The following is an 18,682-nucleotide window of genomic DNA, read 5'->3' on the forward strand; positions in this document are numbered from 1 at the left end:
TGTAGCGGACTTTAGGCGAAGCCCTGCTGCTGTAGTTCATCAAGATCGTCACCACGCCGTCGTGCTGACGGAACTCTTCCCCGACACTTTGCTGGATCAGAGTCCGGGGATCGTCATCGAGCTGAACGTGTGCTCGAACTCGGAGGTGCCGTAGTTTCGGTGCTTGATCGGTTGGATCGAGAAGACGTACGACTACTTCCTCTACGTTGTGTCACCGCTTCCGCAGTCGGTCTGCGTTGGGTACGTAGACAATACTCTTCCCTCGTTGCTATGCATCACATGATCTTGCGTGTGCGTAGGAAAATTTTTGAAATTACTACGAAACCCAACACTGAGCACCCCGTGCGCACGGGGCTGACTTAGCCCATGCGCACGGGGTCCAACGGGTAGATTTCCCCACCCGGACAAGAACACTATATAAAGCCTATTCTTCCACCTCCAACCCTTAACCCTAATGTCTTGTTGAGCTCCACCATTGCTACACCCCATTTTGCTCAATACTCTCAATCCCTGCACCCAAACTTGTTGAAACTTTGGCGATTGGGAGAGCAAGACCCGATCTACAACTTGACCAAACCAAATCGTGTTCCCCGCAACATTTCTTCCCCATTGACTTGTTACTCTTGGATCTTGGGCTCCTAGGCGGCTAGAGGCTCCTCCGAAAGCTTCCTTGCTTGTGGTGTGCTCCGGAGATGTTTGTAAAGGTGTGGTGGTCGCCTTCAAGACCAACCCCGAGTGATTCAAGGCTCATCCATTGGAGGTGACTCGAAGGAGATTACGGTGAGCCTTCGGTGGCGTTCCGCAAGCTTTGGCTCCAGCACCGCTCCAAATGGAGAGTAGCGCTTCCCCAAGGAAGAGTGAACTTCGGGATAAAATCCGCGTCCTCGTCTCACTTGTGGTTAATCCTTTCCCGCACCTTACTTTGTTGTTGTATGCTTGTTGGCTTGCTACTTAGGTTGTTGCCTAGCATATTTATCTTGAAGCTTGCTTGTCATATAGGTTACATTCACCTAGTTGCATATCTAGTGAACTCTATTTATCCGCTAAGCCTTAAAAATGACAAGAAAGATTAAAATTTGTAGTCTCCTATTCACCCCCCCCCCCTCTACTCGACCGTATCGATCCTTTCACGCGCGGACATCACCTGCCCCCTCTCCCTTGCTCATTGCTGCTAGCGCCGGGCGACACGTACCTCGGACTCGGGCGTCCTTGTGTGCACCGGCCCCGACACGGGCACGACGACCCATCGGTTGCCGGGTACCAATTCCAGAGCAGAGGGTGGTTGTGGTGGGCGGCATACCTGAAGGAGCAAAGCAGAGCTGTCGGAGCTATGCGCCAGGTGGGAAGGGCCGGGATGTCGTCGACACTGCGTCGACGGGCGACGGGTGCTGACGAAGAAGATCCACCGTTGTCGGGGCCGCCTAGCTCGAGCAGTGACCTCCTCAAGGTGATGTAGAGGGCCACTCCTCCATATCGATGTTCGTGCCACCGGATTCTGCACCAGAGCCACCGCTGATTCCGTCATCGTCCATCGGATCGGAGGGAGGGGATGGAAGTGGAGTGGACGGAGAGGGGGAATGAAGTGGAGTTCGGATTGACCGGTGTCTAGGGTTTTCCGGATGGGGATTTTTGTGGGTTGGGATGGCCCGAGCGGTTGAGGACGGTTTAAGGCGCCCGTCTGGGTCGGTTTTTTATGACCAATCAGTGACCGGGCCATCACCCAACATTTGAGGGCAGTTTTGGGTGCCCGGTTGTAGATGCTCTGAAAAGCATGAGTGTGGGACATTTTCTAAAAAAAGAGGCGTGGGATTGATCCCAGTCCAATTTGCTAGCACGGCTTTGGAATCGCAAGATGTAGGGGCTATTTGGTTTTTGACTATGGTGCCATTGGTTGTCACACTTAAGGTTAGGCAACTTTGACCAATTTGAGAGGGCATTTGGTTCAAGCCTTACCTTACACAATATACTTTTTTTCACACTAGGCCCCATATGATATACACTCAAAATGTGTGACAACATTTCTTTAGACTTGCCAACTTGTGGCTCTCATTTTGAAAAAATATGTGGCAAATATGGCATTTCTATGCCTAGAACCAAACAGCCCCGTAGTCCAAACCATTGTCCAGCGTTTTTCAACCTTTTTATTTTAGAAAAGGCCATCATGGCTAGTTTTATTAACTTAAAAAATAATTACATCATTTACTCGTTGGCTAATTAAGAACCTAGAAGGCTCATCAGTCCAACTATCATCATGCTTATTACAAAACTGAAATTAGCTAGCTTGTATGCTACATAATTTGCATTATGTAAAGTTGTAAATAGTGCTTGAAGATGACCTTTCCTACTAACGTTGCCAAATTTATGCATTCCGCAAAGATCGCCACTGCTACATCCAACCATTGGTTCTGTCCTTTGCAATAATTCACCACGGTGAGACTCTGCTTCAATCCTACTAACACTCATCGTGTTTGCCAAAGCTAGACCGTCACGCATGGACATTGCTTCTACTATCATCACATCACCTGCGTTCTGAACAAAGTTGCACTGTGCTGCTAAAAATCGCCCCTTCTCATCCCTCAACACAGCCCCTGTTGAGTCTGAACCTTCTTCGTCATGGAATGAGGCATCAACATTCAACTTGATGAAGTCCAGTTCCGGCCTTGCCCACTTGTGATCTCCAGTCACTGCTTTCCTGATTGATCCCTGATAATTTGCAACAATAGCAAGAAGTGAACTATGCCATCAGAAAGAGGATGCAACCTGCGCGATTCATCATATAGAGTGATATCGGGTCGGTAGGTTGAACGCGCATATATATAGTTTGAAACAGGTTCCGAATAGTTGTGCGGTGCGCCACCATGATATTCGCGCTAGACACATCTTCTTCTATATATAAAATTTAGATATGACACAGTGACAGACAACTCAAACAAAAAACAAACAAGAAGACACAGTGACACCATTCCTGTCGTGCAGTGTTCTATGCGCGGACCATGCATGGAGCGCAGGAGCACTCGTCCTCGGCCACGAACGACGACGGAGTCCGCATGGTTTTCGAGAAAAGACCCGCTGCTTACTAGGCCATAGCAGATAGATAGAGATAGATCGGTCTAGTACGTCAGATGTAGATTTTCGACAAAATGACTTGATGTCACGCCTGCAGATGACGATCTGCAGCGGACTGCAAGTGCAGTTTAGTTAACGGCTGTTAACTGAACCACAACCGGGTGTGACGTGTGTTTGGGCCTGAGGCCATGTATGCATGTGTTGGGTCGTGGCCCAGGGCGAGCCCAGTCGGACAGCTACTTATTATATGGTGACCGAATGCTTGAGGCAGTGAGTGATTAAGAAATCAAACTTCCCTTTCCCCTTCTCCAAGCTCTCTCCCTCACCTACTTCCCTCACCTCCGATCCAATCTGATCCCCTCTCCCCCCTCCTTTCCCTTGGGTTGTGACAATTTGGTACTCAGAGCCAGGTTTTTCCCCCACCACCCCACGCCGTCACGGTTCTCAGATCCTCTCGGTCACCGGTAACATCCACCGGGTCAGGTGCAAGTCGCTCCGACGAGTTTGCTCAAAATCCTGCTCAGGGTTTGGTCAATTTGGAGCGAAACCATGGCACCATACAAACCCTTGGCACAGACCCGTCGTGTCCTTGACGCGATGTCGGAGACCACAGACAAGCTGCAGAACTTGCTGGAGTCGGTCATCCGCCGCCTGGATGCGAACCAGAAGACGGCCGACGAGCGTCACCAGGCGCAACTCTCCTACAACGAACAGGTCTCCACCGAGCTCAAGCATCTCTCCAAGTAGATCGATCTCACCCAGGCAGATGTGGATGAGGCACGCAAGGCCGCACCCACGATCGACCCCTCGCCGCACACCACACCAACATGTCATCCTCGGGAATTTCGACGACGGCGGGCTCCTCTGCACCACCATCACCACCACCAGCAGCACCACCACCGCCCCCGCCGACTTGCCCCGCACCGCCCCCACTCTACATGGAGGGAGCGTCTCAACTGCCCTTTGTGCGCTCGTCAACCACGGGCCGCCTCTGCTGCTTCAGCCCTCACCGACGGCCTCGGATCAGGAGCGCGGGATAGACCTCTACACCAAACCACCCAAGCACGATTTTCGCCGGTTCAATGGTGACGCCTCGCGCATCTGGCTCGAGCGCTGCGTCTCCTACTTTGAGTTGTACAGAGTGCCACCGCACAGCTGGGTCACCACGGCCTCATTGTACATGGATAGTTTGGTAGCGATGTGGCTGCAGGCTCACCGTCAGAAACATTCAGGATTGTCGTGGGCGGCTTTTCATGCAGCAGTGGAAGAGGAATTTGGGCCAGAGGAGTTCGAAGCACAAATGCATCAGTTGGTTCAGTTGCGGCAGACTAGGAACGTGCAAGAGTATTGTCAACAGTTCTAGACATCGATGTATCATCTGCTGTCTCTGGATCCGCACTAGAGCCCGTATTTTTTTCATCTCTTATTTTCTGCTCAGGCTCAAGGACGAGCTTCGGCTGGGCGTTCGTGTGCAGGATCCCACCAGCATCACTCGAGCGGCTGTTTTTGCTCGGGTTCAGGAAGAGGAATATGAGTGTCAACGCGCACAACACAAATGGATCGTACCAGTGGGTCGTCCACCTCCACAAACAGCAACAGCAGCCACCATTCCAGCCCGGGCAGCAGCAGCACAACCGCGCCGGGCGAATGATGACTTTGCTCGGGAACGGTAGCTAAGAGAATTCCGGCAAGCTAATGGCATGTGTTTCCTCTGTGGGGATAAATACTCCCACGAGCATCAGTGCAAACGCACGGGGTAGATTCTGATGATTGAAGTGGGCGAATTCGGAGAAATTCTATCAGATGACAGGGTGCACGCGCTGCAATTGTTGGATGCACCAGTGCAACAAGAACCAGAATGCTGCTCTCTGAGCCAGCATGCCATGTCCGGCGAGGAAGGGCCATCCACGATTTTCCTTTGCACCCAAGTGGGCGATCAGATCATGTTACTGCTAGTCGATTCGGGGAGTTCCCACAGTTTCATCGGTGAAAATTTCATCGCCCAGATTGCTGCTAAGACTGAAGAACTGCCTCCTGTGTCAGTTCGGGTGGTGAATGGACAACGGCTGCTCTGCAACAAACTGGTGCGCAACTTGGCCTGGCAAGTACCTGGTCACACATTCAAGACTGACCTCCGGGTGTTACCACTGAGTGCCTATGATGGCGTGCTTGGGATCGACTGGCTCTCTGCCCACAGCCCGATGTTGTGCCACTGGGAACTGAAGACGATTCAGTTTGACACCGGGGGCAAGACAGTGAAACTGCAAGGAGTGAAAAACACCAATCTATCTCCCATTTCTGAACTGGATGCTTATGAGCTTCACAGAATGGAAGTGGCTAATGATACCTGGACAGCGACTCTTGTCACTGTGGAGAAAACTGATGAACCACCACTTGCACCAGTCCCAGCCAACATCCAGAAAGTTCTGCACGAGTATCAGGACGTGTTTGCGGAACCGACTACCCTGCCTCCGCGTCGTTAGTACGATCCCAGCATCAACCTTGAGCCAGGCACTACACCTATCAACACAAAGTCGTACCGCTACTCGCCAGCGCAGAAGGATGAAATCGAACGGCAAGTTCAGGAGATGCTCGACTCAGGTCTCATCGCACACAGCATGAGCCCCTACGCCATGCCTGTGCTGCTCATGAAAAAGAAGGACGACAACTGGCGTTTTTGCGTTGATTTTCGACGCCTGAATACAACAACAGTGAAGAACAAGTTTCCACTTCCTGTGGTCAACGAGCTGCTCGACGAACTAGCCGGAGCCAAATATTTCTCTAAGATTGACTTGCGCGTGGGATATCACTAACTCCGTATGCGGGAAGAGGATGAGGAGAAAACAGCTTTCAAGACCCATCACGGCCATTACCATTTCCGCGTCATGCCATTTGGGTTGTGCAACGCGCCGGCCACATTTTAGTGTCTGATGAACACCGTCTTCGACCGTTACGTCCGTAAGTTCATCATCATTTTCTTGGATGACATCTTGGTTTTCAGCCTCGACCTGCAGGAACACGAAGAACACTTGCACCTCACTCTAGACCTCCTTCGTGAGCATCAGCTGTTTGCCAAGGCCAGAAAGTGTTCATTCGCGCAAACAAGCATCGAGTACCTCAGGCATGTGATCTCACAAGAAGGCATGGCCACAGACACAAGCAAGACCAGTGCCATGTAGGCCTGGCCCGTGCCCTTGACACCAACCGAGCTGCGCGGATTCTTGGGGTTGACAGGCTACTACCGCAAGTTCGTTCCTCACTATGGAATCATCCCCAAGCCTCTGACACAGCTTCTATTGAAGAAAGGGTTTGTCTGGAGGGACACGACACAACAAGCTTTTGACATGCTCAAGCAGGCGATGATGAGCACGCCGGTCTTGGCACTTCCCAACTTCACGCGCCCGTTCGCCATCGAGACCGATGCTTGCGACATTGGCGTGGGCGCGGTGCTCACCCAAGACGGCCACCCTGTCGCCTACCTTAGCAAAGCTCTCGGGGTGCAAAATCAAAAGCTCTCCACGTATGAAAAGGAATTCCTCGCCGTGATGATGGCCATCGACAAGTGGTGACCATATCTGCAACGCGCCCCGTTCGAAATTGTCACCGACCACAAGAGCTTGTGCGCGCTGGGCAATCAGTAGCTGGTCACCCGCCTGCAATGCAAGGCCATGTTGAAGATGGTGGGCCTCCAATTCTCCTTCCGTTACAAGAAAGGCGTCGACAACGGCGCCGCCGATGTGTTGTCCCGTGTCGACCTTCTGCTGGCACTCGACGCACTCTCCATGTGCCAGCCTCAGTGGCTACAGGAGGTGGCGAACTCCTACGAAACTGACCCCGAGTCGCAAGAATTGCTCGCCAAGCTGGTAGTCATGGGCGAGGACGATCAAGGCCGAGCTCTGCAGAACAGAGTGATACGCCAGCGCAGCCGCCTATGGATCGGCGCCAACTCCGCGCTCCAGACCAAGCTCATCGCCGTGCTCCATCACATCGCTGTGGGGGGGCACTCTGGCGCTACAACCACCTACCACAGAGTACGCAAGATCTTCGCCTGGCCCGGCCTCAAGCGCGCTGTGGAGGACTTTGTTCGCTAGTGCGGCATCTGCCAGCACGCCAAGCACGAGAATAAACACCCAGCCGGCAAGTTGCAGCCCCTGCCGATTCCTGACGCGCCATGGAAGGATGTGACCATGGACTTTGTCGAGGGTCTACCCAAATCTGAAGGCTGCGACTCCATCATGGTCGTTGTCGATCAGCTCACCAAGTTCGCACACTTCATGCCGCTCCATCACCCCTTCACGGTGACGCAGGTGCCCCGCGCATTCTGGGAGCATGTCATCAAGCTGCACGGCGTCCCTCGCTCCATCATCTCCAATCGCGACAAAATCTTCACCAGCGCAATGTGGCGAGAGCTGCTCACTGCGGCCAGCACCAATCTCCTCTACTCCACCACCTACCACCCTCAGACGGACGACCAGACAGAACGAGTCAACCAGTGCCTCGAGATGTACCTGCGATGCACCGTCCACGACACCTCGAGGCAATGGCGCAAGTGGCTACCAGTAGCGGAGTTCTGGTACAACTCCACACATCATGCGTCTCTTAAGTGCTCGCCATTCAGGGCGCTCTACGGCATCGACCCCAACCTTGGCGGCTTGCCTCACTTCAGCGCCGGCTCATCTTCGAGCGCGCCTGCGGAGGAACTGGACTGGGCCACACACACGGAACGCCTCCATGCTCAGCTTGCCCGCGCGCAGACGCGCTTCAAGAAGCAGGTTGATCGTCACCGTGCCGAGCGCGCGTTCGACATCGGCGAACAAGTGCTACTCAAGCAGCAACCATACGCGCAGTCGTCGGTGGTCAATCGCCCCTATCGGAAGCTCTCCTACAAGTTCTATGGGCCGTTCACGGTGACAGAACGGATTGGCACCCTGGCGTACCGCCTGCAACTGCCAGCGGACAACCGCATCCATCCGGTATTTCATTTCGTAGCTGAAGCCTTATACCCCTGATTACACTCATGTCTTCTCTGAGTTGCCGCAAGTTCCAGACTGGGCCACCGGTGACACTGAACCAGTGGCCATCATGGAGCGTCGTATGATGAAGAAAGGGGATGCACCCGTAATCAAGCTGCATGTGCAGTGGTCCAACCGACCCCCGACAACCACAACCTGGGAAGACTACGACATCCTCAAAGAGCGCTACCCATCGGCCTGCATCTGAGAGGGAGCTCCTTCTCAAGATGCGGGCAAGGTCACGCCTGCAGATGACGATCTGCAGCGGATTGCAAGTGCAGTTCAGTTAACGACTATTAACTGAACCACAACCGGGTGCGACGTGTGTTTGGGCCTGAGGCCATGTATGCGTGTGTTGGGTCGTGGCCCAGGGCGACTTATTGTATGGTGATCGAATGCTTGAGGCAGCGAGTGATTAAGAAATCAAACTTCCCTTTCCCCTTCTCCAAGCTCTCTCCCTCACCTGCTTCCTCACCTCTGATCCAATCTGATCCCCTCTCCCCCCTCCTTTCCTTTGGGTCGTGACACTTGACCACCGGCCGGAGCAATCTTAGGGCATCTATAGCCGGGCCTGGTAAATTTGGCTCCTTATACGACCACGGATGCGTCAAAACACGTTACACAAACGCAGCCAAATGACCCCTCATATATCATGCCCGGCATCAACGTACCTTAAATCTGGACTCTCAAATACATGCAAATCTATGCATTATGCTTTATTTTTAAGATAAGGCATACACCTGACTTTATAAATATAAAGCCACCAGGCAGCGTCACAGACAAAAACATAAACAGTCAACAAGACAAACGATCAAAGTATCAGGCCAACAACCTAAGGCACGCATGCCAGCACAACAAGGCACGCGGGCCCGATCAACAGAAGGGAGGCGCACATGCCAATAACCTAGACCTACGAAAAACAAAAGCGACCACAATCAGGGTGGATCCTTGGCAATGCGTTATGCTTTCTTTGATTGAGCTTTGAAGTTGAGAATGTGCTTCATTTCCTTTTGCATGCTCATGAGCATGATTATGTCCACTTATTCGTTCGAATCCGACGAATCAAAGAACTCAGCTTCAATCATTTTAGTAAGCTCCGTCGATTCATACTCCTCGTCCGACGAATCATCGAAATTCCTCGCTTTCCCTACAAATAAATTAAAAAAAGGGGTCGGACATTGTGACGAACACGTAGAGCGCAAAGGGGCAGCCCGATAGTTGCCGAACGTACCGTGGTGGCGTCCTGGCCGACGACGATGTCCGAGGTGGCGAGCACAGGAGAGAGGATTGTTGTGCCGGTGCTGGAGGCGCTAGGCTCGGAACGGCTGCGGGGCAAGGGTGGCGGCAGAGCTGCAAGACGTCCGGCGCGGAGAAGGGCGAAGAGAGGAGAGAGAAAATAGATCTGGTAGGTCGAGAGTGGATTTGGAGCATAATTGATTTGCTACCAACATTTGGCATTGCCAATATTTGACAAGCCAATATTTGGCAAAATCAGAAGTTGCCAACATTTGGCAACTTTTTTTGAGATTGGCAATGAAATTAGCAAGCAACCAATCTCTAGCCAATATTTGGCAGTTGCCAAAATTTGACATGCCAACTTTTGGCATCAAATCAATTATGCTCCAAGATGGGATAGGCATGTCCAGTCCAACGTGGCGGACACACTTGAGCACACACGAGCGTCCCTATATGTCTGGGCTGGATATGAGGGGTGCCGGTCAGTTTAGACTTTTAAGGCATCCGTCTTGGTCGGGCTTTTTGACTAGTGAGGGCATCTTCAAAGTAGACCCTAAAATCTCCATTACATGTTTGGACCACAGTGTCCGGACCACTTTTGACATCCAACGGAAACCTGTATAAATCCGCTTAGCAGTCCGGGGATTCCGGTATCCAAGAGACAAACGTAGGGAACTTTGCGGGGTCCGAACATGCACTTGACTAGTCACATGCTTGGTCTTTTTCTTCTCTCTCTTCTCCCAACCGCACATGCAAGCATGGTTCGCCTCTTCACTCTCCCCTCTCAATTGGACACTAAATCACAAATATTTCACCCCATGCATGGTCTTTATCTATTTTTTCTCCTTTCAATATTTTGTGATTAACATTCGTTGATTCTCTTCTGCATCATGTCCACAAACTACACTCAAACATAAAAACGAGCATATATCGAGGGCATTTTTAATTAGTTTTGGAGATACCCTAAGCGACCGCACCGTCCGTCCGGGTTTAAGAGGGGGTTTGGGGTGTCCGGCTCGATGCTCTTAGTGTGGTCACAGGGACGCGACAGGCCAGCGCACCCCACGGATTTTCGTCCGGTCGTCCCATGGTAAACGTCGGGCCGATCGATCGACCGATAGTACTAATGCTACAATGAATACGAAGATTGATCCGAATGAAAAAGAAATGCCAGCAGCAGAAGGGACGCGCGACACCTGGAAACGATGGATGGCGACACGCCGACTCCGGTGGTAACGTTACTGTGCTATGTTTGGCTTTCATTCAGGCAAAACAGAATTGGACGCAGCCCTTGACTCGTGGCTCTGACTCGGTCGGCAGGTCAAAGCTATAGTTCCACGTACGATGTACGCTTTGGAGGTAATAGCACCAGCAGTCTTTGAACTTGTCCGGAATGTGATGATCTAGTCCAAAACTTGCAAAAGCAAACTATTGCATCCCACAACTTGCACCCAATGTGCAGATTTAGTCCTAGCCAATCAGACGACGACAAGTGGAGCCAAGTCAGCAGAGCTGGTCAGCGCAGCACCTTTTGCAATTACCCCCCTGGCCTTAGCACTAATCAACCCGCACTACATCCCACTTTTCACCTGAATTCTAAGGTTGTTCAAGTCGGCGAGGTGGCGCGGCGCCGGCAAGGCTAAGGCCGTGTTCAAGCTGCAGTTCCACGCCACCCAGGCACGGCACGACCCCCGCTTGCTCCGCAAGAAGCAGAGTTTCGGTTTCGGTTCTGGTTTTAGTTTTCGATTTGAGGCGTGACGGACGGAGCGTGTGTTCCTGCAGGTGCCGGAGCTGGGGTGGGAGTCCATGATGGTGGTGGTGACGCCGCAGGACGTCGGCCGGCCCACGGCGCGGACGGAGCGCACGGAGGTCGCCGACGGCGCCTGCCGCTGGCCCGCCCCGATCTTCGAGACCACCACCTTCCGGCAAGGCGGCCGCCGGCGACAAGATCTACCAGTTCCTCGTCTACGAGACCGTAAGCGACCAGCCGACCCCACATTAATCAATCGAGAGCGATCATGCTTGATTTGTTCTGACTCGGCAATGCCGTGCGGTCCGTGCAGGGGTCGGCCAAGGCGGCGCTGCTGGGGAAGGCGACGGTGAACATGGCCGAGTACGCGGAGGCGTTCAAGCTGTCGGTGGTGACGCTCCCCCTCAAGGGCAGCCCCGCGCCCGGCGCGCTGCTGCACGTGAGCACCGATCTCCACCCTCCCCCCACCTCTTAAAAAGCTTGCGGCGTTTTCCTATGACCTGTGATGGTTGACCATCCAGCGGGTGGTGGGTGGTGCCGGCGGTGGGTGCGGTGACGACGGGAGGTAGGTCGCCTTGCGTCGCGTTGGTTGGAGATTAGTTTAGACACATCCGCTGCATTCTGGTTTGAGCTTTAAGAGATCATCTCATCTCACATCAACCATATTCACTTAGACATTGCTGCTAGCTGCATTGTGGCTGTTTGCGCTTTGAGGATTGTGCATGTGCCTGTTGCATTTCGGTGTGTGCCTTAGGCACGGTGCATTTGCTTTGATTCAGGCGTTGATTGTGTAACTGGTTACTGATTCTTGCTCTTCGCGGCGACAGTGAGAACGGCGACACAGCAAAGTCTTCGCCGCGGAGGACACTGCAGAGCCAGCTGAGCCGGTGCCAGGACGAGGAAGCCGAGAAGGCGAGGTCACTTGCTGCCGATTCGATGAGCCTGGTGCATGTAAGTAACCAGTGAGGCCTAGTGGGGAAGAGTCCTTGAGAGCTTTCCTTTTTTGATCCATCATCATTGCATTGCTCTGTTTCATTTCTGTTGATGCCCAAGAAAGAGAGCTTTTGGCATGCTAAGCATATTACAAAGAAAAAGGGACGCTACGTTTGTCTAGTTGATCATTTCGGGGGGTCACATTTGCTGTGTGGTACTTTTTGTTTGAGACCTGAATTTCTCATTCCTGTAGTGAAGGGGGAGAATTTAGAACTGAATAATGCATGTACTAGATAATCTTTCTTGTGTTGATCAGATAGTAACTGATAGCTTTCTTGTACAGGATGGATTGGTGATAAGCAAACCACCAGGGATGAGGTTTCCCTTGAGAAGAAATATGCCGACATCTGTTGAACCGGACGGCCACCTCCACAATGCCAATGGCTTTGACACCGTTTCGTTGTCGGGTTCAGAACTTCAGATGGGAGCTCAGGAAGATTCCTGGTCTCAGATTGAGGAGCTGAAGCAAGAGTTGGGCCATGAGAAGAATTTAAATGTAGATCTACGTGTGCAACTACAGAAAATGCAGATCGCTGGACACAAGATAGACATGTCCGAAACAAGCTCGTACCAAGAGAAAGAAGACGAGCTTATGCTGGATGCATTGGTTAAGAAGAGTGACGGCATCGCTAGTTCTGAACTACAAGAGAAGATTCTTGAACTGAGTGATGAAATCGAGCTGTACAAGAAAGACCGTGAGGATCTTGAGATGCAAATGGAGCAGCTTGCACTTGATTATGAGATTCTGAAGCAAGAGAACCATGACATCTCTTCGAGGCTGGAACAAACACAACTGAGAGAGCAGCTAAGGATGCAGTATGAGTGTTCAGCACATTTGTCTATAATAAGTGATCTTGAGGCCAATGTCAAGAATCTGGAGAATGAACTCCAGGAACAATCTCAAAGATTAGAGGCTGATATAGCAGAAGTACTGGCTGCCAAGGTTGAGCAAGAGCAGAGGTCCATAAAGGCCGAGAAGTCTCCGAGGAAAGCACGGTGGAACAACGGTACCACTGCCGAGCGACTTCAGGAGGAATTCAAGAGTCTATCTTCACAAGTATCTTCTGCTTTCAGTGCCAAGAAACGGCTGCTTGTGCAAGCAAGAAAAGAGGTCGCAGAACTACAGTTGCAGAAGAGCCAGTTGGAAGAGTTACTGCAGAAGGCCCATGAAGATGTCGCATCAGTCCAAGAACAACACCGGGTGAAGATTCAGCAGTTACTTACCCCTTAGTGGATTTCAAGTCGAATGAGATATAGGCTGGTGGTGGAGCTCAAGAGCAGTGTGATGTAGCGCGGGTTGATAAGTGCTAAGGCCAGGGGTGTAATTGCAAAAGATGCTGCGCTGACCGGCTCTGCTGACTTGGCTACACTTGTCGTCGTCTGATTGGCTAGGACTAAATCTGCACATCGGGTGCAAGTTGTGGGATGCAATAGTTTACTTTTGCAAGTTTTGGACTAGATCGTCACATCCTGGACAAGTTCCAGGACTGCTGGTGCTATTACCTCTACGCTTTGCTTGCGTAGCCAGAAGAGCCGAAGAATCCATCGCTTCTGTTTCAGATCACAGTACATCGATTGAATTGCAAAAGACCAATTAAGGCCAGAGGTACAGAAATCACATTTCTACCGTTTTATGCCAAAACCCATTAATTTTGAGTCTAGTTTTTTGAAAAAAAAAACACTAGCCATCGACTTAGATCGTTTTGAGCACGATTTATGACAGGTGGATCCCGCCAGGCAGGTGACGTACCACAACATAACTGTTCGCAAAAAGATAAAATAACATGGACTAATTTGAAAAGGAGCCTAAGAGGATACTATTTTTTTTTTCATATAAAAAAGAGGACAAGGACACGACACACGAGTAGGGAGCCCCACAGTCGCATACGGGAAAAGAGACGATGGCTAGGAGCAGCGTCGAGCTCCACTGCCGGTGCGCTCGAGCTCGCATGCGTGCGGGCCGACGCCACCTGGCTATGAGCAGCTGCTCCACCGCGGATCCCCTGCAGCTCCATCCCTTGCCCCTGCACCTCGCTGCAGCGCAGCCCGAGGAACCTCGACGATGAGAGTCCGCCGCCGCCGAGACGCTCGAGCTCGCCGGCGTGCGGGCCAAGGGCGCCGGGCCGCGAGCCGCAGCTCCATCGCGCCTCCCCTGCCCCTCGCTGCCATGCAGCCCATCGACCCTCCACGGTGAGCTTAGCAATCTCTGGTGCCCTCCCCTATCTCTCCCATCTCTATCTAATGCTTGCCGCCGCCGTCGTTCTGCTGCAGCACGCCATTGAGCTCATCCATGCCCGCCCGATGCTCAAGTTGCTGCCGCCGGAGCTCCGTTGCCCTGCCGTCCTAACCAACAGCACCGCCGGGTACATGCCATCTTGCATGTCCCCGACCACGCCGGATCACCCCTCTTCCCCGTTGCCGGAGCACAACAACTGCGACGACCGCGCATATGGAGGGAGTGGCCGCCGGCGTCCACCACCGGACTGGAGGACCCGATTGCTTTTTTTTAGGGGTCCTCTTGCAAAATAAAATTGTAGGTTCTTCGCCACGTCACCTGTCTCATGGGACCCACTTGTCTTAATCGTGCTCAAAACGGCCTAAGCCAGCGACTAGTATTTTTTGCAAAAAATTAGACTCCGAATTAATGGTTTTGACACAAAACTGTAGAAGTGTGGTTTCTGCAATCCTATCCTTCAATGTCGATATTTTTTGCAATTCACTCCAGTACTTCACCCATGTTCAGAAGAATCCGGTTCATCTTGCACTGCGAACTGAATATGAATTTCAGAGCACTAACACCTGAATCTTTTAGCACAGGTTCTTCGACGATACTCCCTCCTTTCGAAAATATAAGGTGCGATTGACTTTGCATGGTCTTTGATGCATAATTTTGATCACTAATCTAGATCAAAGTATATGGATTGAGCATGTATAAATGGCATCGACGTATTTGTCTTGCAAAATAACTTTATTTCATATGCCTCTATACTAATTTTATGTACATATAATACGTGAAATCATAGTCAAAGTTATGAAGACCAGAAAAATGACACAGCGCCTTATATTTTGAAAAGGAGGGACCAATAATTTAACAAGGACCACAACGGTAGTTGAAATTCCCTGTCTGTCTTGTTCAACGGCCTCGTTATCACAGAAGGACTCTATCCATCCCAGTCCACTGCCAGCATATCTTCAAAGCAATTAACCTTTTTTGTCTACTTGCTTTCAACATTCCATCAAATCGCCGAGACATAATGCCATTTGGAAGATGCCACCCCTTTTGACCGGAGGAAGTCACGAGTGTCGTTTGAACTGATCCACGATAGCTGCAGCAGCAGCAGCCCCCTTTCTCGCATTCTCCGGCAAACCGTCCGCAAAGACTACGACCGATGATGATGATGAAATGGTGCGCTCATGCACTGCTCGCCCGCGAGGAGTTTGCCGCCGGCTGCTTACCAGTGAGCGTTTGAATGATTTCTTTATAGGGCCCCATATATTTTCAGGCATCCCATAAAAAAAATCAATGCTAGTTGATTTTTCTAACCGTTTGATTATTTTTCTTCATTTGTATTCATTTCGTCCCAAAAATTTATTTTACATTTGTCTAGATACGGATGTATCTAATACTAAAATGTGACTTGATACATTCGTATTTAGACAAATCTAAGAGATTAGATACATCCGTATCTAGACAAATCTAAGACAAGAATTTTGGGATGGAGGAAGTATTTATCCTCCCGACAACCCCTACACCACGTACCGCTGGCCAACCACCGCCGCCTCTCTCTCACGCACGCCTCCCTGCGTTGTTTTCTACCGGTTTAGCGCTGCCCCGATCATCCCTCCAAGGACATGTACAATGGTTGATAAGATAGTCTTATATTAAATTTTGCATCTAATTTAGAAATGACAAAAAACCATGTATACAATGGGTCATCTCTTAGCCTTATATTCAATAACTAGCTATTCGTAAAAAATATGGTGAGACATATTGTGCTAAGAGATCATCTCCTATCTTCTCATATCTTCTCTTAAATAAAAGAAGACAAACCCTTTTTATAATTTCTCTTCTCCACCTCATCATTTATTCTACATGGCATTGCTGAGATAGAACCATTGTACATGTCCTAAGCCCCGTCCTCCTCTAGCGTCATCGACCAGCCATCCCACCGCACCCACGGCCACAACCTCCTTCCCGTCCTCCGCCGTCGATGTCGCGGCCTCACCATCTCTAGCTCAAAGCTACTCATTCTAAATCTTTTGACGCCTGAATTTTTTTCAGGCGCCTAGCAAATACTAGTATACAATTTCTTTATAGTACTATCTTCCTCTATCTGTTGACTACTCCCTCTGTTTTTAGTGCGCGTTTAGGGGGTGGCAGGGTGGCAGTTCCTTCCTTAAAAAAAACTGCCATCCATCGGATGAAGATTGTGCGGTCTACGGAGGGTTCTCTGGCAGCTAAGATTTCCCTAAAAACAAGACCATTATGTTTTTGAGTAAAAAAACATGAACATTGGCAGAACAGAACAGAACAGAACAGACAAGAAATTGGAGGGGGCAAAGCAAACTCTGAATTGATCACAGAAGAAGCTTAAGCGCAAGGTACCACTTAATTCTCTTCACACCAACACGACACGGCACTGCTTATCTACTTATCTACACAACTAATTAAACATAATAATCCTCTTAATTCGCGCTGAAAGCAAAGAACGCTCCCGTTTCTTCCGTTTCAGAGAGCAAAAGTCACTGAAAATTAGCACCGCTAGCACGTTTACGGTACCACGTTCGGTGAGCATCCACGTCGCTGACCGACTGACCGGCTGGCAGGAACGATCAGCGCAGCACGGGCCTGGTCGGGTCGTCCCCGTGGTCGTCGGGGCCGAGCGAGAACACGTCGACGGGGGCGCGCGTGCCGTCGATCTCGCCGGCGCCGGCCGTCGACTGCGGCGTGCCCTCGCACCTGTTGTCGAGGAAGAGCACGACGACGGTGATGTCGTCGTGGAAGCGCCTTCTCCGGCCCTTCTCGATGGCCGCGATGCTCTCGTACTTGATGTCCTTCTTCCTGGCCGCCTCCAGCTGCGCGGCCCGCACGAGCCTCATCGCCACTCCCTTCCTCGGGCTGCGGGACACGATGCCCACGGCGGCCTCGTCGCTGAGCTGCTCCCACAGCCCGTCCGACGCGAAGATGATGAACTGATCCCCCGGGCGCAGCCTGCGGGAAGTGACCGACGGCACGGCGCTCATCACCGGGCGGCGCAGCGGGAACGGGCAGAGCGACTGCATCACCGCCGGGCTGCACAGGTCGGGCCGCTTCAGGTACGCGTCCCCGATGGACCGGGACACCTGGATGATCCCCTTGATCCGCCACACGCCGTGGCTGCTCATCACGATGTGCGGGTCGTCCGGGTGCGCCTCCGCCACCTCCCGCCGCACCTCCTCGTCGGCCACGTTGTGGTCCCGCGACAGCCGCTCCGCCACCACCGCCCTCCGCTTCTTCCCGCCCGTGCTGGCGAGGCGGCCGAGCACGGCGCGCGAGTCGCCGAGGTTGGCGACGTAGAGCGTGCCGTCCTCGATGGCGCCCACCAGGCAGCAGGAGCCGACGGACAGGAGCCGCGGCTGCGACGGCCACGACTTCTCCACCATGCCCATGAACGCCTCCTCCGTGGCGCCGAAGGCCCTCTTGATCACCTGCGCCGAGAGGCCCCCGCTCTGGGACGCGAACTCTGCGACCAACGAACCCACGAGTCAACAAACGAGGTCGCCGATTGATTTGATTATGGTATAATAGGGGGGTAAAAGTTGTGCATGACGAACACGCGCGTTGAACGAGAGCAGCAGGCAAACCTTGGATGAGGGAGAAGAGGCGCGCGTTGACGAAGCGGGCGGCGTCGGGGCCGCCGTGGCCGTCGTAGACGCCGACGAGCGTGGCGGCGGGGGAGACGAGCACCTGCGCCTGGTCCTCGAGCGCCTCGTTGGCCTGCGCGACGGCGACGGAGTACTCGCCGGAGGCGTGCGCCTTGAGGCCCACGTCCCACACCAGCCCGTCGTCGGCCACGCTCCCCGAGCGCCCGGCCCCGCCGCCGCCTCGGCCGAAGCAGCAGCAGCACCACCGTGAACCCCTCATGCCTCTGCACCTCGGTCGATCGATCGTCGGGTGGGGGTGGGGTTGGGGTGGTGTGAATGAGTTGCGGAGGAGGGGGCGATGGGAGGGAGCGTCTTGTGGAGTGCGAGTGTGACAAGCGGCTTGGTGTATAGGCGGGGTAAGCGCGTGGGATGGCAGCGGTGGATCGCGGGGGCACGGCACGACGACGAGAAACGAGGGGTGCGTGCGTGGAAGACGCGTTCGTTAAGTTTGGCTGTTCAAACTCTTTTTCCAGTCTCATGCGAACCGGATGACAGACATCTCAACCATGCACCCGCGACCGACCGACCGTCTGAACCCGAACGTGTTCGTTTCCTCTGCCTCGCGCAGGAATTCTAGCTCTAGCTCTAGCTCTAGCTCTAGCTCAATTCCATCTGGAGAAATTGATATGTGCATCTCGAATTCACTATGGCTGATGGGAAAGGGACGCATGATCGCTCAATGCTGCTGCCACGTCCGGCCGTAGGAGGGAGGATCGGTCAC

At 52.4% G+C, this 18,682-nt stretch overlaps 1 protein-coding gene and 1 pseudogene across 1 annotated transcript; one reads left to right on the plus strand and one right to left on the minus strand.

Moving 5' to 3' along the window:
• Positions 1-7,253: 7,253 nt before the first annotated feature.
• On the plus strand, positions 7,254-13,463 carry LOC119292787 (annotated as a pseudogene).
• A 3,142-nt stretch (positions 13,464-16,605) lies between these two features.
• On the minus strand, positions 16,606-18,281 carry LOC119291282 (probable protein phosphatase 2C 29). Its single transcript, XM_037570015.1, has 2 exons — positions 17,902-18,281; positions 16,606-17,780 (listed from the first exon to the last, which is right to left on the minus strand). Exons 1-2 carry the CDS (start codon positions 18,179-18,181, stop codon positions 16,891-16,893), a joined length of 1,170 nt encoding a protein of 389 aa, XP_037425912.1. The 5' UTR covers positions 18,182-18,281; the 3' UTR covers positions 16,606-16,890.
• Between the last annotated feature and the right edge of the window lie 401 nt (positions 18,282-18,682).

The sequence above is a fragment of the Triticum dicoccoides genome, chromosome 4B (assembly GCF_002162155.2).
Source record: "Triticum dicoccoides isolate Atlit2015 ecotype Zavitan chromosome 4B, WEW_v2.0, whole genome shotgun sequence".
Taxonomy (NCBI): Eukaryota; Viridiplantae; Streptophyta; class Magnoliopsida; order Poales; family Poaceae; genus Triticum; species Triticum dicoccoides.